The sequence below is a fragment of the Sceloporus undulatus genome, chromosome 5 (assembly GCF_019175285.1).
Source record: "Sceloporus undulatus isolate JIND9_A2432 ecotype Alabama chromosome 5, SceUnd_v1.1, whole genome shotgun sequence".
Classification (NCBI taxonomy): Eukaryota; Metazoa; Chordata; class Lepidosauria; order Squamata; family Phrynosomatidae; genus Sceloporus; species Sceloporus undulatus.
Genome location: NC_056526.1, coordinates 107,272,360 through 107,299,135, shown reverse-complemented (window position 1 = coordinate 107,299,135; position 26,776 = coordinate 107,272,360). Strand labels below are relative to the sequence as shown.

General features: G+C 40.5%; 1 protein-coding gene across 3 annotated transcripts in view; it reads right to left on the bottom strand.

Moving 5' to 3' along the window:
* Window positions 1–2,672: 2,672 nt before the first annotated feature.
* Window positions 2,673–26,776, bottom strand: part of A4GALT (alpha 1,4-galactosyltransferase (P blood group)) — a 57,994-nt gene continuing 33,890 nt past the window's right edge. The window contains exons 1-2 of one of the 3 annotated variants that reach the window (XM_042470778.1): window positions 18,127–18,620; window positions 2,673–6,669 (exon numbers count right to left, since the gene is read on the bottom strand). In XM_042470778.1, the coding sequence (XP_042326712.1) occupies window positions 5,563–6,624 (1,062 nt within the window). In that variant the 5' untranslated portion in view covers window positions 6,625–6,669; window positions 18,127–18,620 and the 3' untranslated portion in view covers window positions 2,673–5,562. Of the gene's footprint in view, window positions 6,670–10,456; window positions 10,616–18,126; window positions 18,621–26,776 lie in introns of those variants that run through there. The other 2 variants (XM_042470781.1, XM_042470780.1) reach the window with 2 other exon arrangements.

Here is a 26,776-nt window from a genome sequence, read left to right as displayed (position 1 = left end):
ATTTCATGTATGAAGGATGGAACTCTGTGAGATGGGACAAAATTTAGAAAAGACAAGAAAGACCCAGGCCTTTTTGATCTTAAACAAGTATTCATTGGCATTGGCTGGATTGTGATCACAAAACGAAACAAAAAAGCAACAAACCACCTTTTTAACTTGGAGGGGCCTGCCTGAAAAAAACAATTTATGGGTGGCTTTGCTGTGTTTATGGAATATAAAGAATAAATAGAAATGCGGATAAATGCAAACCTAGTGATCTTTTCTGAAGGAACATGCAAGCAACCAGACTGTTGTTCTCAAAAACATATGGGGAAAAAATGTTTGGAGTCACAAGGATTTAGCACATAAAAGTTAATCAATTTCTCTTTCTTTTTAAACATTCGGCACAAAACCTTAATTTTAGGGGCTGAAATATTTCCCTAAATTTCTTTAATCTTGCATTCCTGTTCTTGTTTTTTAATCTTCTTGCTCCTATGGCTGCATCCTGTGGAATCTTGTGATGTATAGTTTTCTGAGGTACTAGAATTCTAAATACTGTCCCTAAACTCCATATCCCAAAATTCCATAGGATGGAAAGGACAACAGTTAAAGTGGAATCAAAGTAGTATAACTATGTAGTGTGCAAGGGCTCTCTGTTCCCGTTTCTGCTCCTGCTATTTCAGTACAGTCTCCCCACATAAGCCTCAAATGTATTCTTTTCTTCCTTGTTTTGTCACATAGCCAATTTCAAATCATAATGGCTCAACTACTGAACAGGATTCTGCCACCCGGTGGGATGGGGGGGGGCAGTGGTGGCCAAAAAGAATGTGCTTGGCCCGCTGGCGCAATGGACCCAAGAGGGACACAATGGGAGGAGGGCCCGAGCATGTGTCACCCCTCTTCTGGGATGTCCCCTGACCCCCTGCACCCTCTATTGTCACCACTCGATTCTGAATGCTGAATGCAGAAAGCAGAATTCTGAGCACCAAGTGCTGGGAAACACAAGCAAGACTGTGCATTGCACCTTTGTCACCCTTCTAGGCCTTTGTTGAGCATCAAAGAATACTTTGGGAACAGTTGGTTGGATTAGATCCATGTTGGTGAACCTATGGCATACATGCCCCCTCTAGCACACAAAGCCATTTTTGGAGGGCATGTGGATAGAGAAGAGGGTGAGGGAAGAGGAGGAATAGGCACTTTCCCCACTACCACCTTCCCAGGCCTTCAGCTGTCTCTGGGGAAGTCCCACCCCAGAAGAAGTGCCACCCCATCCCTGGAAGGCAGAAGTCCCAGCCCCAGAGGGTGGAAGTCCCTTCCCTGGAACTCACGCACACACACCCCAGATGTTCTGCCCCTGGCACAGGATAACAACGGATGCTGGAACACCTTTGAGTTTGGGCACTCAAGGGCTATGCAGACTGCCCCTTTACTGGCCATGCCATGGCCCCAATCTGGCCTCTGCAGAGCATCTCCAAGGGATGCCATAGCCACGGCGGCACAGCTTTATGATGCCCCTTTGATGCTGCATCATGTGGATGGAGCACCGAAGAGGTGTCAAGATGGCATGTGCCGTGTGGACTGGCATGTGCCAAAATGGAACCCTGGGGGTGGAGTTAGAGGGTCCAGTGAACAGACATTGTGCCCTAACTCCACCCACAGGCCAGCACAAAGTGCCAGTCTGTATAGGGCCTTGGTCCCTTAAAGTTTTGCCTTCACTGGATTAGATCCATCCCATAGCCATTCTTCTTCTTATGTTCTCTCATTCTTAGTGAATCTTTTTCAAATGACAGAACAACTGCCAAAGAGTGGTGGAGTCTGTGGCACTGCTGAAAATATTCACGAAAAGCACACTTATTTATCTGTCATAACTTGATCTTAAAATCAATGAATAAGGGCATATGTTTCAGCCAGCCTTCAAGCCACCTTAAATGCCAGTTTGGGGGGAAATAAAGATGAGAGGAGGAATAACAACAACAACCATAATACTAAATAAATAAATATATTTGCTTTCTGTCATTAGGCCTTTCAGATAAGTGAGGCTGTGAAACGGCTAGTTTCACAACAACATCCTTTAATATGTAAGGAGTTTTAATGTTAAATATTTCTAAGGCATTTGATAACTCAAGTTGCAATGCTATTCATGATGACTTTTGAGTAAGCCCCACTGAACTCAGTGAGAATTAGTCCTTAGATTTACAGTAGTCCGATAAGATTTAACTGCCTTGACTCAGTACTATGGAAACCTGGGACTTATTTGAGGAGGTACTTGGAATTCTCTAACTCCCTCTGCTGAACTATAGCACTAGAAATATCTAACAGAAACATCTAACTCCTCCCCAAAACTACAAATCCTGGGATCCACAGAATAAAAGTATCAAAGTGCTCAATTATATACTGTGGATACACTTCTGGTCTGTGCCCTATGTAAAATTCAATGAATGATTCAAATTAATTGTTTAATAAAAGTAGTCAGCTGTAAGCACTGCTACAATTTAAGGATTTTTTTTTTGCACACATGAACACCACTATTAATGGTGCCTTCATGTCAACTCCCAACCTATGGTGACCCTAACATCAGTCTTCTTGGCAAAATTTATTCAGAGGAGGCTTGCCCTTAACTTCCTCTGAGACTAAGAAAGTGACTTGCTCTAGTGGTTTCCATGACTGAGTGGAAGATTCAAACCCTGGTTTCCCAGACAGCAGAGTGACCAGGCATCCTCCTGTTGCAGGACACATCCTACGTTTCAACCTTCTATCCAGGAGAAATTTCAAAATGTCCTCTATTTTGAGCATGACTAAGAAGTTTAAATTTATATTTATATGTGTTTGTAGCTTTTATGTTTAATGCCCTACATTTTTCTTGGCTGTCCTATATTTTACAGTGCCTTGTCCCCCTTTGTGGTTAGGGTATCTGATCACCTTACCAGAGAGTCCTAATCCAACATAAAAACCACTACTCCATGCTGGCTTTCATTAATGCCATTGCCCTCCAGAAGTCCCTATTCTCAACCAAATTGTTGATTGCTTTGAAACCATGTGAACTATAAAACTGTTTTGCAAAGGCATACACAGTAATTCTTAAATGTTAAGCCACTGCTCTTGATAAAAGCAATTCCAATTGGTCATGGTAAGCTGTGTTACTGGACCAACCAAATTCACTTTTTTTAGTGAGCATCATCCTTGTTTGGGTCAGTTCTTTGTCATGACGAAATGAACCTACAGTTTCAGAGCAGAGTTTGGAAATCTATCTTGGATTGCACTGCCCAGAAGCCAACAAGAATGCTTAGTACTGGCAAAGGAGATGGGGAGTTCTAGTCCCCAAAAGGCACCTTTCAAGCTCCAGGCAGCAATGTGATAAATGAACACATCTGCATGGCACCATTAGCATGCACACCCTCATATTAGAAACCAGGACAAAATTCTGAGAAAACTAGATACATCTAGATGTTTGCCAAGAAATCTCAAGTACTGAGCTAGCTGCATGGGATGAGGTGGGGGTGGGAGGGAAACCTTGAATCTGGCTCCTAGTCCGTATTTGAACTTGAAACCGCAGCAGCTATGTACAGATGATTTACCCAAAGCAGTGGGAGTAATTTAATCCTTACCATTGTTGTGATATTTGTCCTAATGCAGCATAACCAACTGTCAATAGGGGGCATTGGGAGGTACCTGTCCTATTTAGCCAGTATGGTAAACAAGCCAACTGAAAGTTTCAAAGCTTATTATATTTTCCTTCTGCTGGGCATCACATTATTTCCTTGAATAGATTTCATAATCCTCAGCCAGCCAGTGGTCATGTTAGCTGAGGGTTTCTGGCAGATGTAAAGAAACTTCTCTAAACTCCATGACAGAAATCTTTGAAGATCTTTAGTGCTGTCTAACCAGAAAGTGAAACCCACCCACAGAGGAGCTACCATTTCCCCATTCAACCTTCTGCTTTTCTGACTAAGCTACTGAGAACAGTCAGTTACAATACTATATCCCCAGGAGAGTTTCCAGGGGACTTCATCATTTTCAAAACGCCACTGTGGAATAAACAAGCTTCATCTGCCATTATCGGCACACATGAGAGAAATAAAGACATGCAGATTTTAAAACGAAGTCAGACTAGAAGGTTTTTTTTATTGTTGTTGTTTTTTGGTAGCCATACAGGGAAATGCCTTTACCACTTTGTTTCCCAGCCTTCCTCTTTTTGTTGCACCTGAGAATAGCCTTTTTCTGTCTCAGTGCTGTGGAACCTATGGCTTTATAGGGGCTCTTGTTTCCATAGGCCCCTGGACAGTGGTGTGGAATGATGGATGTAATAGTTCACCAACATCTGGAGGTCAGAAAGTTCTCCAGCCATCTCCTATATGAAATACATGTCTTTGCCCATATTTTATATACATTTTGGATGACTTTTTCATAATTTAACCAAATTCATGGAGTCAACTGTCTCCAATCATTATTTAGAAGCATGACTGTCTCTGCCATTTCTTCCCAGGGCCCTAGGGCATTAGATGGCTTGAGATCCAGTTCCTCAACCATTCCCTGTCTTTTCTCCCTGTTTTCCAATGAAACAGGAAAGCTTGAAAGATAATCTTATCAGTTTCACGTATTGTGAATTTCCTTTGGATTTCCCCTTTCCAGGCCCCTCTTCCATCTCTAGTGAGACTGACAAGAGTGAGAAAAGACTTGTTCGTGCTAATGAACCTATTTTTTTCCATTTCCCGCTCCTTTGCTTCATGGTCTCTGTTCCTTTTTACTTACCGTCAGTGGAGATGAAGAATCTTCACATTAGGAGAGTCTGAGATACTACTATTCCCCCTATCATTGGCATCCTGAACACTGCAATATCAACATCTCAGTCCCAGGGATCCTGAGCAATGTAGTTCTTAGGGGAAGTTTTTAGTATGGACATCAGACAGCCTGGAAACTGAATTTTCCAGGTTACAGTATCCTGGGTGCTACTAAGTTTTCTCATAATAAAGAGCACATAAGGCACCAAGGATGGAGGGAGGAAAGGAGGGGGGGTAATTTATGTTCTGACCAGAACTTTTGAGGAAATTTTCATTAAATTCATTAAAAAATATAGCAGAACAGCATTGTGAACGTGTTCAAGCCAAGTAAACACAAACATTACTGATATCACTAGTTGTAAGGCACATTAATAGAAGCATTAGAGTCTTAAGTGATAAGTTAACAAGTTTGTAAAGCACATAGTCCATTATTCTTCAAGGCATGAAAGAAAAATTCTACAGGTGCGGTTTAAACACTATGCCTTCAAAGTAGCCCTTCTTCTTTCAGAAGGTTTTCAGTTTGTTCATTTTATATCCAGACAAACAGATTCCTTTGTGTTTGCACAACACAATGTAAATCTTGGTTGGATTTCACAAAACTATCCTTCATTTCAGAATATCCACATGGAACTGGCAGCCATTCAACCACTCTTTGAAACCCTTGAGCTGGCCACCCGACTGCTTCATGGCAGGTGCTGTTTCTAGGGGAGATGAGGAATGGGTCATTCAACTGCCAATGGCTGAACAGTTGGGTTGACTTTGGGCTCCTGAGCCCATGAACAGCTCACAGCTAAGTACTACCGCATTACAGATAGGTCTTCATTAAGTTATATGTAGAAGGGCAGTATTTGGAATGCAATTGACCTAGTAATGCTTGAGAGGTGATCTCAAGTTGCTTCCCTTCACTTTTCTTATTCCACACATGCACTGCATAGGTGTTTTTAAACAGCTTAGAAAGCTCCGAGGAACTCACTGCTTCATAATACTTCTTCCAGTCCTGCCAGCGGATAGGATAGAAGGCTTCTCGTGGAAGAGTAGTGACCCCTTTGCAACCTGTGCTACTCTGTAGGCTACGGATAGAGCACCACTTTTTAAACATGCGGGTGAAGAGCTGGGGGCCCTGGTGTCCCCAGATCCAGGAGTTGTAATTAGCCACAAAATCTTCCATGCAAAGCTGTATAAACTTGTGTTTTGGTTCAAATGAGAGAAAGGCCCCATTCAGTACATATTTAGACTGTATACCAAGTACATTGGTGAGGTTATTTAAGTTCTTAAGTACTATGAAGTCTGTGTCTAAGTAGATGCCACCATATTTCCACATGATGCAGATTCGGCAAGCATCAGAAAGAATGGGTAAGAAATAAGGTTCCCATCTCTGCTGGGCCAGTGAATACCAGCTAGCCAGGGGGGTATTAGAAAAAAGGTCATTCAAATCCAGTGGTTTCATTTCAATGTTAGAGAAGCAACTAAACAAGGAAATGCCTAAATGTTTTGGCAAAGTATTGTTATAGTTTACCAAGCCCTTCATAAGGACAACAATCCTTAATTCTGGGTGAATTCTGGCTGCTGATTCAACAGAACACATAAAGAGGAAAGAGGGGTTAGTTCTTCCTGATGTTTCCACAAAGTATATGTCCTTCGCTGAATGAGGAGGCCAGCTAGGTATAGAAGTAGGAAGATGTGGACACTTAACAGATGTAGGCAGGCTGTAGTGCTGTCTCTTGTCTTCAGCATACTGGCTAATTCTCCAGTAAAACATGATGGAAATGAAGGACATGAACTTAAAGGCGATGATAAATAGAGCCCAGAGTTTGTGGTTTGAAGCCATCTGGATTAATTTCAGCATACAGACAGGCACCTTCCACATTGTCTACTCACAAGAGTTTAAAACTCCGAGGGAAACCAGAATGAACTACAAAAAAGAAAGGAAAAGAAAAGCATTAATAAATTTGTTAATAAATAAGGATGCATTAGAATGGAGCAGCAGAAAATTATCATGATCAGAACTAAGATTAATTTTGCCCAAATTATCTGTCTGCCTGCTATTCACTTGGTTTGTATCCTGCCTTTCTCTCAGCACAGGACTCAAGGTGGTTTAATAACACTGGTGCGCTGATCTAGAATAATTATTGAGGTGAGGTTAATTTGCACTGACATAACCCCCTTTACCATATACAGTATGAAAGAATGTAGGAAGAGCCCTGCTGATTTAAAGGTCCTTATCCTCCAGAATCCTGTTTCTACCACATCTAGCACATAACTAGTCACAAATAACTAGCTGCTTGCATTTACATTATTCTGTAATAATTAAAGCATGGCTAAACTGCATTGCAATTGTAACTTTACCAGGCATAACTTTGCTCCTTTTCTGGCGAAATTAAAAGTATTCTTAACTTTGACAGTCCAGCCCTCTGGCTGCTGTTTACAATAAAAATGATTTGCATGCACCCGAGGCTTTTAGGGGTCGAGAGGCCTGGCCCCCTGGAGACTTGATAGAGCCACACAACCCCTGCCCAATGTACATACACACACACACATCATGGTTTCTGTTCTCAAATGTGGAATAGAGACATTATGGCTAGTTTTGGTGAAGAGGGGTTGAAGGCAAAAAAAAAAATTGACCCCTTGGGGACTGGAGACCACAAAAAAGATCCTGGAAGTTATATTGTTAATTTGTCCACCCACAACATACAAATTAAGCATTTTTCATTAGCACCACAAGTTAGTCTGAGGCAGTACAGAAGAATAAAAGGACATTAAGAAACTGGAGCATGTACAAAGCAGGGTGACCAAAATGGTGAAGGGTCTGGAAACCATGCCCTATGAGGAACGCCTTAGGGAGCTAGGGGTGTTTAGCCTGGAGAAGAGAAGGTTAAGAGGTGATATGATCCCTGTTTAATAACTTGAAGGCATGTCATATTGAGGAGGGAACAAATTTGTTTTCTGCTGCTCCAGAGAACAGGACCAGGGACAATGGATGCAAACTGCAGGAAAAGAGATTCCACCTCAACATTAGGAGGAAACTCCTGACAGTAAAGGCTGTTCAACAGTGAAACACACTTCCTCAGAGTGTGGTGGAGTCTCCTTCCCTGGAGGTCTTTAAACAGAGGCTGGATGGCCATCTGTCAGGGTTGCTTTGACTGAGAGTTCCTGCATGGCAGGGGGTTGGACTGGATAGCCCTTGTGGCCTCTTCCATCTCTGTGATTCTATGATTCTATAATAGTTTGTTTACCGAAAGCCTCCAAAGAGCCCCCAACCAAAACACATTTTGACAAACCTGAGTGATTTTGATTCAGGGCACTTTAAGTTTCCTTTCTTGTTGCTTTGGCCCCAGGTCCACACAAATTCAGAGGTGAGGTGGCCTGGGAATAGTGAGAATTCCTAGTGATTGTGTAATGTTCATTTGCCTCTCAACAGGAAACAGTCAAGTTGTTCACTTGGAGGTATGAGAGCAACATGATCAAACACTACCCACTACAAGGAGGGCACACCTTTAAAATAAGGAAATTAAATATGTTGAAAGTGTTTTGGGGGTGAGGATGGAGGTGGGAATCTTATTCAGACACAAAACAATTGACAGAGGCAGCTAACAGTACCAAGCAAACAGACTTGCTAATGGAAATTGGCAAGAGGATAAGAGCAGAACTGTGAGGTCTGGCAATGTTATTACCATCAATAAAAATAGTTTCCAGTTTCCCTTACAGAGCAGGAAAATCCTATTATGTTTTCTCAATAACCATTTCATGCATTCCCTACCTCCCTGCATACATCCTTCTTATGTACCAATGTTTCCATTCCAGTACACTAATTGAAAAGGAAACAAAATAATTATCCTGGAAGGTGTCATGCCATGCACAAAAAGATAAAATGCCAGGTTATCTTACAAGGGAAAGAATCTAGGTGTCAGTTGTGCATACACTGAAGCAGCCAAAGCTTTCTTAGGGTTGCCAATCCCCATGTTCCTCATTTACAGGTATATGGGCAACGACTGGCATACAGAGTCATAATGCTTAAGTGCATCTTTTAGATCAACAGCAGAATGAGGTAGATTCAATGCCAAAGCGCCTCACAGCAATAGTTTTCCAGTTGTACAATATATAGTTGACTGTTCTAAGCCTGCCTAGGAGTATAAATCTCTTAATTCCTATTTCCATGTTCAAGGGCTGGTGGAAAGCATACTGACAGCAATGATGTATTATCAAGGATGGTCCACTGTCTGTTTAGAGCAAACTCGCCTGCTTCTTATTCAGTGATAGATATATTGGCAGTGGCTGCTTTGAGTGGCATCATGCTTGGGAATATCTTTCACAAAAATGAAATCTTGACCTGGCCATGCTGCTTCTAGGGTGTTTCATATAGGACAGACTCCCCCTCTAATGGGGTGCATGTGTTGGCTCAAAGCATATTTTTGGAGTACAAGATCACCAACTCCTGTTCCCAAAGAATTGCTGGGGCAGGCATCATGGTAAGCAAAATCAGTGCTTTCAGTTTGAGTCACTGCTGCAACATCTCTGAAAGGACAGGCTCCCAGTCTCAGAAATCTATAATTTCACATTTCGGCAACAGCCAGAGCTAACCTGGGAGTGCAGATGTATGTGAATTTTATTTAGGCATCTCCTGCAGTACTGCCTACAATAAGGAACTGGAAAGAAGAGATACTTCCACTGATTTAACAGAGCTTAGAAACACAATTGGGCCCAAACACCCCAAATCACCCATTGGCTATGCTGACTAGGGGATGCTAGGAATTGTAGTCAGAACAGTAACTTTTTTCTTGCTCAGATTTACCTCTATCGATAAGTTGTTAGTCATCATCATCATTGTTGTTGTTATTATTATTATTATTATTATTATTATTATTTCATATTCCACATTCCTCCCAGTACAGGGACTGTTCTGCTAAATTTGTGGAAATCAAACATCTTATAGGCAAGCAGGCCTTCCTCCAGACCAGAATGTTAGCAAGGAGAGGAGTGAAATTCTGTTGGGACTGTGCAACAGGTAGAAGAATTAAACACTCTTTCCCCTTTTCTGTAATTCTGATTGTGACTGAGACCTTCCACACAGAAACAATGCTGCAGTTTAGGGCATCCTATGAAATCCTGGAGTTTCTAGTTTGGTGAAGCACTAGAGCAGTTTGTCTGAGAATTCTAGGTACCCCCATCATTAAACTACAAATTCCAAAATAGCAATAACATTTCTATACTGCCTGCCAGTGCACTTAAGCACTCCCTAAGCAGTTTACAATGTGTAAGTTAATTGCCCCCAACAAACTGGGTACTCATTTTAGCAAGCTGTGGAAGAATGCAAGGCTGAGTGGACCCTGGAGCCCTGCCTGGGATCGAACTCACAACCTTGTGGCTGTGAATGGCTGCAGTACTGGCATTTAACCACTGAGCCACCAGGGCTACCCTGGCAGATCCATGACAATTAGGATGGATTCATGACAGTTAAAGTATTATCAAAGCACAACAATGGTATAGTGTGAAAGAGTCCCCTTGATAGCTGTTGTTAAATTAGTTTGAGCTCAAGATCAGAAATGTCAGATTCCCCTAAAAAGTGAATGACCAAAGCATGACTATTCCACAGAAAATTGTCAGAGGAACTGATCTAAGAACAACTTCATCTTACCATTATTTCCTGTTTCTGGTCTTCTCCAGACTCTAGAGTAGCCTGGGAACCTTCTGATAGGCCTTACCTCTCATATATTGATGAGTTCTTACTGCCATCATCCCTCTCCATTGGGATAACCAGGGATGATGGAAACTGGAATCCAACAATACCAGCAATAACCAGAGATCCAGAGATTCCCTGCCTTTCTTTTGGAGGAGCAGGCAAGGAATTTCCAGTTTTGTTTCAAGAGCAGTTCATAGTCCTTAAATCCTCTTTCATTTCTCCAATTCAGTATGTCTTCTCTATTGATCCTGGTGAAGGAAGGAGGTAGGGAGATGCCACTCTTTCATAATTTCTGCTTTCCTAATTTCCTCTTTCAAATTATGTCAAACCTAATTCATTTTCAGCTTCCTCCCTCTGCAGCCCTGCTGATATTGTTAGATTGCAACACCAAGCATGCTTCTCTATTAGCAATGACACTTGGGACTTCTAGGTTTTCTAGCCCAACACCATCCAACACCCTCATTATTATTTCTTATCTACCCACTTTGATTCAGACAGGACAGACTTTGACCACCCCTCACCTAAGTAATAAATAGCAGATCAAGAAGATCAAGGTCAATAGGTTTTTCAGAATCTGATACAATCAACATAACAGATAATTAATATCATCAAGGCTAAGCATGTTTTCAAAGTAGCAAACATGGTCAACGTAGCAAACATGGTTCAGGCCTACTTAGAAGAGCTCTACTCACATTAGAGCTAAGTAGACATAAACACCGTATACTGAGAACATTGATGGTAAGTTTTCTTACATTTACATTCATCTTTTACTACATTTACATTTCAATAATTGCCTCTCTAAATCTTTAATCTGTTGATTAATTGCAGTCTTGGGGACTACTTTAATTCATCCTCCTTTTTTTCCAACTCATCCAAAATCAATTACATCTTCTCTTGTCTCTTTAGTTCATTATTATAGTGGCTAAAATATCCTCTCATAAATGTTTTACTTGCATCCCACACCACTCTAATGTCATTTATCTAAATTCTCATATATATATATATATATATATATATATATATATATATAATCTTTTTCTTACATTTCCCCATAAACTTTTCACTTTGCAATCCGTTTAATCTCCATATAAACCCATGCTTTGTTCTTTTAATCCAGCACCTAGATTATGATCTGATAATATCTAAGGCACCGTTTCTACCTTTCTAGTATTAATAACTAAAGATTTCAAAACCCATAGCATATCAATTCTTGAAAAAGATCCATGTCTCCATTTTTTATATCTCTAAGCATCCACTAATTCTAATTTTTTCATTAAATCAAAACTCATTTTTGGTAATTTACCTTGAGTACTCTTAAACTTTTTCTCTGCAATTCTTTGGCTGCATCCTCACTGCAGAAATAATCTAGGGCTTTATAGGTAATAACCAACACCTTGTATTGAGCCCGGAAGCAAACAGGCAGCCAATAAAGATCTTTCAAGATAGATGTTATATGGTCTGACCTGGAACCTCCAGCGACCAATCTTGCTGCCATATTTAGCACTATGTCATGCCCAGCCTGGAAGATGGCTTGGAGGACTCAGAGGATGAGCTAGAGCCTCTGGGATCTGAACCTATAATGGAGGAGCCAGAGCCCCAGGGGCTTGAACCTGTAATGGAGGAGCCAGAGGCTGGCCCTAGTTCTGCTGGAGCAGAGTCTATGGCCCCTCCAGAGGTTCAGCAGTCAAGTTTGCCTGGTGCCGAGGCTGTGGACATGGAGGAGGATCTGGGCAGCGTGCCTACCTTCAATGAGCGTCGAGCAGAAAGAGAGGGCCTTTGAAGATCTCTGAGACTTTATCAGAAGCGTCTTCGTAATCAGGCACAGCTGAAGGCCAGCTCCTTGCCTTCTTAAGCACCTGGAGCATGTGTGGTTCTTTGCCAGTGGATATCTGACTCTTTTAGAGGAAAGACTCTGTCTCTGGCTCCTTGGCTTCTTGTCTTGACTACCCGGAAACTTGACCTTGGACTGCTTTATCTACCTGCCTATCTGTTACCCTGAACCTCGGACCGTCTGACAATTCTTCTGGTAAAGCCTTTTTGCAAAGCTACTGCAACTCTCCAGGACTGTGTAGCTTACATTGACTTTGCTGTGCTGGGAGGGGGTTGTTTGTTTGATAACTAGCTGCTTTATCAGCCCTTTGGCTGCTTTCCCGGACACACTAATTGAAGCTTCCGGGTTTGGTACAAGAGTTGCCCCATGTAGAGCGCATTGCAGAAGTCCAATCGAGAGGTTACCAGAGCATGTACTACAGTTTCAAGGTCCCTCCGGTCCAGATAGGGGTGCAGTTGGCGTATCAGCCGAAGCTGATAACAGGCGCTCTTGACCGTCGCATCCACCTGAGATGACAGGTGGAGCGATGAGTCCAGGAGCACACCCAAACTGAGAACTGAGTCCTTCAAGGGGAGCGTGACCCCATTCAGGACAGGGTGGCAAATCTCACTACCCGGACCCGGGGAACCTATCACCAGTACTTCCGTTTTCTCTGGATTCAGACTGAATTTGTTTTCCCTCATCCAGCCCATTACCGACTCCAAGCAGGCATCCAGAGGAGAGATGCCATCCCTAGTCTCTGCATCAGTCGGAGACACAGAGAAGCAGATCTGGGTGTAATCACCGTACTGATAACACCGCGCCCCGTGTCTCTGGATGATCTCTCCCAGTGGTTTCATGTAAATGTTGAAAAGCATGGGGGACAGAATGGCTCCTTGAGGGACACCAGATGTAAGCACCTCTTATCGGAGCACACATCCCCCAGCTGCACCATCTGGAATCTACCCGAGAGGTAGGAACGGAACTACATAATAAAATGGAGTCCTTTATAGAAAATGGAAAAATCAGCATTTGCTTTTCATAATTTATATATATATAGTTAATATTTTCAGGCTGTGGATGCTTGACTCCATAGAGAAAGAATCCATGGATATGGAGGGCCAACTGTAAAAATATGATAACAATAATGATAACAATTGACAAAAAGTTTTCAATGGAAAGAAGAAGATATGGAGGAGGAAACAGACTGTGATAGGTTCAATAACCATCAAGAAGAAAAATCTCCCACAAGACATAATTATGCAATGTATCAAGAAAAGTATGAGGGACTTTATTTTGGCTGTCCACCACCATAAAGAAATAATGGTTGATGAAAAGTAGGCAATTATACTGAAGGGAATTCCTCTAAGACTATTGAGAAAGAGAAGAGATTACTCTTTTTTTGGTAGTGATGCTGAAAAGCGGGGAATATCCTTCAGTTGGGATAAATTGGAGGAGTCAACTTTTGACGTAAAGAAGAAAGATATAAAATTAAGTGTGTGTATGAAGCAAGTGAATTTCTACAGAAATTTAAGAAAGTATTTGAGAAATCCTATAAAGATCAGGAAAGTTGAAACTTCTGGTAGTGAAGGTGGCAACCAACTGAGCACAAGACCATAAGGATTGGAGAGGAGAAAGAATTAAAAAGGAAAGAGGGACCAAAGAGAAAAAGACAGATTAGCATCAAAAGGAAGGAGAAACCAGTTTACTGGATCTGAGTACAGTGGGACCTCGGTATCTGCAGACTTGCCATCCGCAGATTCACACATCCACAGATGGTAAGCCTACATATTCCCCAATGATGGTGTGTGCACATGGCTGTGCTGCCGTTAGGGACAGCCCCCAATGTCCCCAGTAGTGGAGTGTGCACACAGCCACGCCACCGTTAGGGACAACGGAGGCTTACCTGAAGTCCCATTGTCCCTAATGGTGGTGCAGCCATGTGCATGTGCCGCTATTGGGGACAACATGGGCTTGAGCATTTGTGGATTTGGATATCTGTTCGGGACGGTCCAGAACAGATCCCCCATGGATACTGAGGTCCCACTATATCTCATATAAAGTAGAAGAAAAGGTGAGGATAAGAAACGAAATGTAAATGAATTACATGAAACAGCAAAAGTATAAATACACTTTTTTAAAAAATCATATGTATTTCATTGGATGCTCCCTAGTTTTTTGTTTGTTTGTTTGTTTGTTTGTTTGTTTTAAATGCATCAAATCACATCTGATCTTGGAAGCTAAGCAGTCAGACCTGGTTAAGTACTTGGATGAGAGACTGACAATGAACACCAGGTGCTGTAAGCTATATTTCAGAAGAAGGAACTGGCAAAACTGCCTCTGCGTATTCCTTGCCTAAGAAAACCCTATGAAATTCATAGAGTTGGTGTAAGTCAATATGTGAATTGAAGATGTGCACACACACACACACACACACATACCTAGCATTTTCGGAACCTGGAGAACAAGGATCATAAGGAGGTAAGTAAGTTCCTTTATGGATGATCCCTAAATTAAAAGGCTTCTCTCGTACAAAAAAAAAATCCCTTCACCGACTCATCTGAAACCTGGGAGGCTTGAATCACTCAGAAGTGACAACTTTGCTTGCAACATTCTCCCAGTTCATTGAAGATTTTTAAATTCTTTTTCCTTCCAGACTCTAAGATGGGACTGAAGCGGTCTCACAATTTGCAATGTATTCACAAATTCAATAAATGGAAACTATGCTACCACAAAAAATGCCATGGCTTATTAGTCCCTTATTTCCTTTCATACTATCTCACAATTTCTCTAAAAGCCATAGATCTCTTCCACCAGACATCCAAGGAAGCATTTCCAGTTTTCCAACAACTAGTGATTTCAATTCAAGCAGCATTGTGGAAAACAATCACATTTTTATGTTTCACCTGTCTATTTTCTTCAGAATAAATGGGTAACAATAACACTCCAGGACAAAATTTAATATCTTGTTTTAGCAATTATTGGAACTTGTTTTGAAACATTTTTAATAAATTTATTAAAATAATTAAAATCACACAATTTTAGACAACATAGCACACAGTTACATTTACACATAAAACATACTCCCCCTTCCCACTACAATTTACATTCCATCCCCACCTCGATATAATCACCCTTGTGACATTTAAAAGTGACTTCCCACTTTCTGTCTTTCAGTTTCATTTCCCTCTTTTTTCTTAATTTACATTTGGAATTAAAACAATCAATATAGTTCTACATCTAAATAGGTAAAAATTACTTATTATTCAAAATCCACAACTGTTGCCAATCCTTCTGTTTCTTGTATGTACTTCCAACATGGATTCCACTCTTCTACAAACTTGTTTAACTTGCTTTAAAATATTAAGCCAGAATGAGTTTATAGTAGGGCAGTCTAACCTCTTATGGGTGTATGTTCCAGTAGTTCCAAATCCCCCAGCAAGGTGATAATCACATACTATGCCAATCTTTTTCTGAAATTGTAACTTTTGTAAAGATTTTTTAAGCTATTTAATTTTTAAATAAATAAATAAATAATACTTTCAAGTCCCTGAAATCCTTTTCACCTTTATGCTGACAAGCATATAATAGAATACAAAGAAAGTCGACAGTGTATAAAATGATAAAACTAATACATACTCTTTATCGGACGGCTATTGACTCACAATCTCTCAAAATGGATGCCTAATATATAAGCAACCTTATGTTATAAGATTTAGAAATATTACTAATCATTAATAATCTTTTAGATTAAGGTTAGATAAAATTTATATCTACGTCTATATCCTTCTCTGCTACACACCTTCTATTTTTTTCTTTCATTTTTATAGTCAATAATCAAATTGAGATAAATATAAGGAAGCAGAATACTAGAATGATTTTCTATTAGTTCGAATCAGAACCAATGTGGAAACAAAATAATTTTGTAAAGGGGCAGAATAGCGTGAGAGTAAAGTGCAAATGTAGATAACCAGGAAGTATGGTAAGAAGAAAGAGATAATTAAGCTTGAGTTAGCTTTATGTTTTTTAATGTGAAGTCGAAGGCTTTCATGGCCTTCATAGTTTTTTGTGGGTTTTTCGGGTTATGTAGCCATGTAAACTCTTCTAGAACAAAAACCTACAAAAAAACTATTTATGCTTTTTGTTTATTTGTTCTCTGTTTGTCTGTCTTGTTTGACTGCTGGATTTTTGATGTATATTGGCATATTGTGTTGTCTTTTATATGTAATATTTAATAAAAATTATTTTAAAATGACATTCAACTAAAGTAAAGAGGAGGGAAAGATTATTTCTAGATTACTCATGATAGTCCATGAGACACAAGAACGTTTTGATTCTGAATGCCAATTCAAATTCAGGACCCAAGTCAAAACAGACTGACTCCAAGTTGTTCTGAACCAAAGCAGGCCAGTTTACAAAGTACCACACTGGCATCCAAAATAAATCTTTCAGCTGTTGCACAAAGCTAATAATTGCCTTACCACAAGCTATCAATGGCCCCATACAGACAGGCCAAAATAAAGCTGCTTCAAGTCACTTTGGAGGTATGCTGTTTAAATGGTGCATGCATACTAAGAGTCTAGAAGCTGCACCAAAGCCACGATCCAGCCCTAAAGATTGTAGCGCAGCTTTGGTGCAGCTTCCAGACTCTTAGGGCACATGCATCATTTAAACAGCATAACTCCAAAGTGACCCGAAGCAGCTTTATTTTGGCCTGTCTGTATGGGGCCAATATTTCACAATTAAACTCCCTAGGATATATGCTGTTTGGCCTTAATGTACCTGAGTACTCAGGTACATCAGAGAGACACACACCTAATTCAAGAACTAATCTAACCGGAAAATGACTAACCCATGAGTTCATGGTAACAAAGCATGATTTTCATGAAAAATATTTCATTGTGACAGTGAATTGACTAGGGCAGGTAGAAATAAACAGACAGCTGAGGGGTATGAATATTGTCAACTAGAGGTGATGTTATTGCTGAGGTCTCAGCAAACCATCAGAGACTTTGTGTTTCATGCCCAAGTACTTGTGGGTCTATCAAGGACAAAGAGCTGTCTGTCACCAGTTCCAATATTCAAACAGTGATTTTTGTTTTACTCTCTAGGAGATGCTGCTACTTTTCCCCATTGGTAGCAGGTTTGGTGAAGCACAAACTTTCACTTAGCAATCAATCCAAGAACTCAGCAGATTCAGACGACATGTTGTCTTGTAGTCCTAACCCCCATAAATTCCAGACAGTTTTGCCAGTGGCCAGGGATTATGGAAGTTATAGTTCAAACATCTGTAGCTGTAGGGCGCAGCATTGTTTACCCCTCTTGCACAGACAAATTACCCAACTTCCTTGACAGCTGCACTCATTGGAATACTAGTATAAATCTAGTATAACATTCTTTTGCCATATTCTATCTGGTATTAAGGATGAGAGAGAAACATTTTTGGATTCACATTTTTAAAACAAACCACCCTAAACTAGTAGGCAAATTAGAGCAATTAAGGCTTTCCATTTCCCCAAATTTTGTAATGCAGTTCTCTAATCAGTGAAACACTGAAAACACTGAAAGCTACAGATAATGGGAAAGAAAATTTGTCCAAAGAGCCAGCATGGTGTAGAGGTTTGAACGTTGGACTATGACTCTGGAGAGCAGGGTTTGAATCCAGTTTGGCCATGTAAACTCACTGGGTGACCTTGGGCAAGTCACACTCTCTCAGCCTCAGAGAATGGCAATGGCAAACCCCCTCCGAAGAAACTTGCCAAGAAAACACCATGACGCCAGGTCACTATCAGTCAAGAACAAGTTGATAGATAGTGAAGGCACACAACAGCAAGAAAAAATTCATTCAGCCATAACTGACATTAAATGCTGATATCACTTACCTCTCTGTCTTTGAGCCAGAAATAAAACCCAAAGTTTCTAATCCTGTGTGCCGAAAATTTAACTTGGACGCTGGAACCTTCTGTTTGGCATAGGTGGTCTTTCAACTGCCTGTTTCAAGCCAGGTTACATGGCTAAGAATTTATTTGCTAAGAAGAGCGTATTCTACTGTTCTTGCAAAACGTGTGTCTCTTTGACTGGTGGAGCTATTAGTTGAGAAAGTGGGGCTGTTTCCAGGAAAACCACATAATGTAGAAGTTGCTAGTGGAACAGACTGTAAAGATAAAGACTTCTTTACAGAGGGATTGATTCAATAAAGGAAGTGTCTGCGCAAAACATAGTTTGCAAGACCTGGACAAGGTTTCTAATGACTGGGTCTCTTGAAACTCTCCCATGTATAGATTTGCCATAAGTCAAACCCCACTTGACAGTACATTTTTTACAAAATGGTACAGCTTGCTAGAAGTTGCTCTTCGTCCTGAGTGAGCACAGTAGCACTTTCTCCATTCTTCTCTGTAGAAGACGTACTCCAAAACAAGAAAGCAACGTAGTACAGCTTAGTTTTGGTTCTGCATTTCTTTGGTTGCAATTTGTTCTGAATACCAGTTTGCAAGTTTTGTGTAGACTATGGGGCTAAGAGCTGCTATTTTAGCAGATTTCAGCATGAAAAGGTGCTGTATGTGACTAATCTAATTATGACTTGGCTTATTATTAGCTGAATGTCCTCTGTATCATTGGTAGGGAAAGAATAGCCCACATGCTGCATGAAAACACCCCCGTCACTCTAAACACCCAAAGACCCTAAACCTGACACACACACCCTCTTTTTTTTCCAGGTAAAATAAGAGATGAGTTTAGTTGAAATATGTTCAAAGTTAATATATACATGGCAGACAAGTATTAAATATAATACTCTGAACACCAATTACAGGTATTACAACAATGATATTTTGTGTCTTCGAGTCATTTCCACCTTATACCAACCAGGACACTCTGTCACTGAACTTATATAGGTGGCTGTTGAAGAATTTCAAGAGAAGATTGGGATGCGAAATAGCTTAACTAGGTTACCTTTACAAATTCCAATCTGTCAGCAGAGACAATGGCTTCTTAGCACTTGATACATACTCATACATTGATTTTCATTAAAACTGTGTGCATATAAATATCCTTCAAGTTTTATAAATATGTTTGCACTATTTTTTATACTTCTGCACCTATTACCCAAAACCTTTCTCTTCTATATATGTCTCAACCTGTTCATCTATGCTTGCATGGAAAAATTACTCCTTTGTCATCTTGATTTTGGTTTTACAACCACTATTAAGACTGCATTTGTCATAGTTCTGAGTATCTAGTACATTCGTACCTTATCTGCTTGCATAGATTTGTATAAAGGTCTATCTGCTGAGGATGTAATTCACATCTCTGAAGGAATGAGCTGTTGTCACAGTCACACACACACTCATCTGAAATAAACATGTTTTTGTGGGTTTTTGGGTCTATGTGGCCATGTTCTAGAAGAGTTTATTCCTGACATTTTGCCAGCATCTGTGGCTGGCATCTTCAGAGAATGCTTGCAAAACGTCAGGAATAAACTCTCCTAGAGCATGGCCACATAGCCCGAAAAACCCACAAAAAACTATGGATGCCGGCCATGAAAACCTTCATCTTCACAAACAAGTTTTTCCTGAATGTTCCACAAGACTCTTGATTGTCCCTGTACTATGTTGAATTTACAGACATATTTTTGTATTAAAATCAACTTTTTAAAAAAGATGGCAAAATTGGTTCAAAATTGGTTCTAACATTTCATTCATTCCTACATGGACACAAAGTTTAAACCATATCACTATAGTGCTGAAAGCATTTTTTAAGAAACCTACCTTAATCACCAAACTGTAACTGTTACTCCTCTATGTGAAGATATGATTCTTGTCAACCCTATGCAAATAAAGCTTGGTGGCATTTTGTTAGCAGGTGTGAGAAACTTCTGAAAACAGTGAATCACTATGAAAATTTGCGGCTTCTACAGGAAATCTAACACTTCTGTTTGGTTAATTTGCAATTTTAAAATAGAACAGATGCAATCCCTTTGTTTTTTGAAGGTCTTATTTTTAGCACATGGCAGCTTAAACAGTCAGACCCAGTCTAACAAACTGAAAGCTGAACAGTTGACTGAAAGTGTGAATGAGCATTGAAGGTGCAAAGGCAAAAAACAAATACATTTTCCCCCTTAAAATCCTTAATAAGAAAAATCATCCTACAAATCCAACAAGGTTGTCCTAGTCTCATGATGCGGTATTTCTTCAAGATATGGAAACTGTACAAAATAAGGTGCTGAGAACCGTTTTGGATTCCCACAAGAATGTGCACCTCGTGTCGTGTGTGCAGAACTGGAATAAAAGCTGTATTGCCAATCAAACTGAGAACTTTTTGAATGCCTTGAAATTTAAATGGGAGAAGAACGTTGACTGAAACTATTATCTAAAATAGATCTGTGTTTGCCCCAGTAGTCAAGTAGTCATAGTATGAAAGCAGACATGGGAGGATAATGCACCCAGTTTTGACTTGAGATATGGTAGTGTGAGTTGAGGTGTTTAACTTGTTCTGCTCTTTCATTTCCTCCATCTTAACTGTCACACAAAGGCCCAAAGAAACAGGCATGATACAGGGAGCCAGTCTTTCTGCCAGGGAACCTAATGGCTGTTCCCAAAACAAGGAAGGCTGTGCAGTGATTACATCCTGATCAGGTCCCACCCTTACCTGGCGTGAAAACCCACCATGGAGTCCCCCACAATGTCCCAGGGATTGTGGGTTGTGCTTCCAGGTGCTAAGGGAAGCAAAAAGGTCAGAAGCAGATTGCACAATGGCCTAGCTGTGAGCCCATGAGCCCATTCATGATTCACAGGACCTTATTGCACCCATCCACACCCCCCCTGGTTATAGGCACAGGAAGGGACTGCTTGGGGCCACACAAGTCTGAGAAAAAATGCATTTTACCATACCTCAAAGTGTCCCCAAAATGGTCCCATTCCGTCACCCGGCACCAAGCCATTCCCATTCTGACCGAAGCAAAGTCCTGAATGGGAACGGCATAGCACCAGGTGACGGAATGGGGCCATTTTTGAGGACACTTTGAGGAGCGGTAAAATGCATTTTTCTCAGACTCACGCAGCCCCAAGCAGCCCCTTCCCATGCCTATAATTGGGAGGGGGGTGCAATAAGTTTCCCACATGGGATTTATTCCTGTAAATCAGAAATGGGGAACATGTGGCCTTCCAATGGAACTTGGAAGTGCAATTTGCAACAGTTCTGACCCATGAAGATTTTGGTGCTAGAATGACATCTGGAAATCAGCATTTCCCCTCATCCCTGCAATATCCCTGATTCCCTAGAAAGAGATTTGCACTCAGGCTGCTCCCTGGTTTTTATTTTTTTAGCATCACTTTGGTTTTCCCCACTGGAAGAGAAGACCTCCTCCTTTGCTTCCAGAAAGTGACTCTTAATAATTCCATCCAAGAGGATGAATGGGCCATCATTGGATTGCTCATCATCTGATTGATTTCTAGAGAATGTGCAAAGTGACTGTGTTGAAAATTTTTACATTCATGAGTAAGCTTTGAGTTTACAGGGTAAAATTAAATAATTTTGCCTTCTAAGTTTAAAGAGTTCACTGAAAACAGACAAAGTCTTTAAATCTCACTGAGTTCAAAATGTATGACATAAACTACCCATTCATGACGTAAACTACCCATTGTCCAAAAAAGTAACTTTTCAAAATCTGCTGTAATTAAATACCAGAGCCTGCCATAATGGAAAAAAGTCTAGAATGAATCATTTCCTGATAAATGATCATCACCTAACCAAAAAGCCAAGCAAAGCAGTGAACTCCTGTTCTAAAATGCCCTGTATTGTAATATATTTTCTAACACTGCCTGTAAGGAGATGAATCCACTCTAGGTTTTCTGACACTAGCCATCACTGTGAAGGATCCAACATGCATTACTACAAACTTTAACAATTTATCACTTTATTTATACTCCTATACTCCACCTTCCCCCAAAAAAGTAAGATTGAATTTTATCCTAAAATTGAAACTCCCTTTTACCACACTTCTTGTGGCAGAGAGACTCCATTTTGCTTTTCCTCTTCATATCTATGTACTTTAGAGGAATATGATCTAGAAATAAAGCATTTTGTGGGACTAGTTCACCTCAGCATCTGCAGTGGTTAATTTCTCATTGCTTTATTACTTGACACTCTGTAATGGACAAACCCTGTTTAGCTGTAACACTCAAATAGGCCATAGGGCTGAACATCTTCGATTGTCCCCCCTCCCCTTCAATCTCTGGCATTCCTGTGATCAGAAGGATTAATAAAGTGAGCAAATAGGATTAGAAGCCTGCTCCAGACATTTCTGGTTAGCACAGAGAGGCTGGGCACTAAAAAAGTACAGATGAAGGTGTTGGGATTGGAGCCAGCATATGCTGCCCCGTATTTTTTACCCACATTAATATGTTCTGCTTGCACATAACATCTGAACAGTTTTCAGTGAACAAGAGTAAAAATAATGATGACGACGACGACGACGATGATGATGATGATGTGAGTGACCATGAATGATAGTTTCTGGTTTTTAATTTTCAGCCACTGACAGATCATTTATAGGTGCAAGTCACCACCTGGTATTACAGCATACTTGAGGGAATGCCTCCTCCCATAAAATCCTTCCCACGCACTCAGGTCCTCTGGGAGGAACCTACTCCAGCCAAAGAAAACCAGGCTGATGGTGACTTCCCAGAGGATATTTTCAGGTGCCTCTCCTAAAATATGGAATGACCTGCTGGAAGAAATCCGCCATATTACATCTTTGGAGGCGTTTAAAAAGGCAATAAAGACAGATCTCTTCTGGAGGGCCTTTCCAGACTAACCTCCGGCTAAATTAACCAAACTGATCCATTCAGTCTTTTACCATCTATCCTGATGGTCTCTTGAAATAATTCAACCTGTGTCGATCCTTAGTTACAAAATTTATAACTAAGGCCTGGTCCAGACGAGACTATAAGGCACCCTCATCACGTGCTAGGGGTTGGCCGAGGGCGCTGCACCCACACATGCCTCTACCCTAGCAGGTGATGAGGGCATTAAAAAGGCGGTGCCCTGTACAGATGGGCACCACCATTTTGATGCAATGGACACCAAGCGTCCACTTGTCGCAGTGCCATAATGACGTTGCGAGTGCACCATTGGCACACTGCAGCATCATTATGGCACCGTAAAAAGAACCCACTTTTCACAGGTTCTTTTTGCTCCGCGAGGGAGCCGCGCAGTTTCTCCGCTGCAGCTTCCTCATGAAGCAAACCAGAGTGCCGGCAGACTGCCCTTTTGGGGCACTCTGTACCAGGCCTATATACACTGTACTGGGGATATTATATTGTGTCTTGATGTTTATGTGTAATTTTAGCAGAAGGTGAAAGGGTTAAGGGAACTGGGGAAATTTTATTATTGTCTGTATATCTGTTTTATTGGACTGTTGTTACCCGCCTAGATCCCAGAAGGGAGAGGTGGGATATAAATTATTATTATTATTATTATTTAATAGAGAACTTTAGGTAAAATGGGTATTTACACCAGCATGAAGATGGACAGGATATAGCTAATCAGCCCAAATGCTATAATTCATTAACTTAATAAACAACAAAACAGTTCAAGAATGTACACTATTTCTTTAGCACAGATCCCAAGTATTCATAGGATGTTTATTTCATAGTATGTTTACAGTTTAGATTAAACTACGAACTTGCTGATTTTCACATGATCTCACTAGAAACTTTATCTGAAAATGATCCTCTTTGTCTGTGGACAGCCGTTCTGTCTTTAAATAAAAGGTTCAAGGTGCCAGAGATTATAAGTGTTCCCACAGGAGCCAGAGAACAGAATTCAAAAATGGCTGTTAAAATGTGCCTTCACTGTGTGCTATCACTGTTCAATAGCACAATTGCCATAGCTCCCTGTATTTACTCCAAAGAGCTATTTCCTGACATCCAACACAGTTGATATCTTCCTCCATGCAGAAACATTCCTAGATTACATCAGTCATTTAAGCAATGTTTGCAACAACCCCTTTAAGTAGTTCCTTATGCCTTAAGTAGTTCCTTTACCTACAATATGGAAACTTGGGAGTTTATCAGATGGGATGGGAGACTCTCCATTTCGAAAGGGAAGATAGTGAGGTCAATTCGAAAATTCACGCAATTACGTGATTATTTATCACACCTTAAATTCACTGTAATGGCCTCCCCAAATGTGACCCAGATTCTGTGCAAAGTAAGCCATCACATCGGTGGGTTCTTAATTGCGAATTGGCACCCTTGCACATGCTCAGTGAGACTCCAGATGACTGGAAAATAGCATATTTAGGCGAGTAAGAGAGAGGAACCAAGGAACCCCACAATTTACAAAAGAGGTTGGGGGGTGGGTGGGAAGAATGGTTGAAAGAACATGCTCTATTCATGTTAAAATGAACATATATTCACTCTTGTCATGATAAAACATGAATATAATGGTTATGCAATAGCTCCTGGTCCATGCCTCTTAATTAGCAGGCACCAGCCCCCCCTCAGCAATGCTGAAGGACAAGCAAAAGCAAAATTGAAGCAGAATTGCAGTGTGGCTTCATTGGAAAAACCCCCTTCCAGATGGGTTGGAGGAACCAGGACCAAAGGAGACATGTACATCACACTGAACAACAGCGCACTAACTGCGAGGTTGCCTAGGAACAGGGTTTATGACTTGACTAGTTCACCACATTTACTTAAGTGTGGATTGATGCGTGGTTGCACTCAGAGTGCATTCAGACTGAAAGGTGTGTGGTAACCTTTCGCACAATAATGTTAATATGCATGATTCCAATCAGGATGACACTGGATTATACTTCCAATTTCAGTCGTGTGATATCATCCTTGGTTTGCCCTACAGTTCCCAAAATCCTCCAGAAAACATAACCTGTAGTCCAAAAAAAGAGAGATCAACATTTGCATTTTCTACATTTACAGCTCAGTGGCTCAGGCAAAGTTGACTCATTATTCCTTTCAGTTTGTTCAACAAACCCCAGAGGGTTCAGGGAGTCCATGACTTGAACTACACTTGAAGATTTGAGCTAGAAATTTCCGGGTTCATCATGACAGTTTCTTGGCTACTGGTTCTCATGCTGCAGGGCATGATTGAGGTATCAGCCTGCTCTAATATCCAAAGTTGTTCCTGGAATTACCAATTTGTATAGTGATATATCCTGTTGTAGGAAGACAAGGGCTGCGCTGAATTCTGCATACCAAATATCTCATCTTTCTTATTTGTTTATTTATTTGTTTATTTATTTGTTTTTTAATGTACTGTATTTAGCCCATGAGACTACATCAGTATTCTGAAAGATTGTGAACATATGAAATTGCCTTACAATGCAATAGACCATTCATCCATTTAGCATGCGTTCTTTCACTAAGCTGTGGTCCCTTCATATAGCTCAGTAAGCAATTCATGGTGAAAACCGACACGCTAAATTAAGACTTCCATTCGATTCCAATCCCCTCTGTAGTTCTTTGCTCTCACCCAGCTAGCAGAAGGAGAAAAGCAATCCACAGGAGCTAAACTATTATAACAGCCTAATTTATATCAGGTTGCATATTTGCCTCTTTAGCCTCACAAAACTATGATTACCTGTTTGGAGAATCTTCAGGGTTTTTTAGCCTGGCAAAATGCATAGTCCTATCAAAATTAAAATGACCAGTACATCTGGTGATATTCTCTCCTCTATCCACATTCAAAATTAGTACAAGAAAGCTTGCGCCAGCCAACATGGATGGCTGAACTGTTAATTAGTATTGAAGACAGCATGATAAATGATTCAGTATCTAATTATGTATGTCATTATTAACAATGACACAATGAGCTATCCCTTGGAGGCTGGCAAATGTACATGCATTCAATATTTATAAATATTTGTCACGCACTGGAAAAAAAACCTATGAACAATAAAGGCAAATGCCACGACATAGCACTATTCTTTATTTCTTCAAGCTGGAGTCAATGAGACTTTTCTAATGCAGCTGTCAGTCATTCCACTTTATACAAACCTACGATGATGGCTGAATCCCCCACAGCTTTTTTTTTCATGAGAAGCTCTATATCCTAAAGCAGCCATTCAAGTATAGACTGCAGTTCCCAACAGCCTTTCCCAGGAGATCCAGTGATGAGGAATGCTTAGAGTAAATAGTCTAGAAGTCTGCATGATTCCCACCTCTAATCCTAGAGATAGAGTTCATGGTGCAGGTCCTACCCATGCAAACATGATCTGTGTGTATCTTTGTGGCAAGGAAGAGCAACATTGAGTCCAATCATGTTGTTCTGAGATGCAGGTGTCATATAATCGCATGGGAAGACATCACAAGCTGTTGTTGTGCTTTTAAACTGTCTTTAATGCATCTCTTGTTTCACCATGATAATATATTTAATCATCTTTCAGTATTATATAATAAAGTATGCTTAATTGTATACTCTTCTTTTTAATTATGTTGTGTGCTGCCAGCATCCCAGTATGAGGAGAAAGAAGGAATATAAGTAATGACATAAAGCAAGAAAGTGCAATTTGAA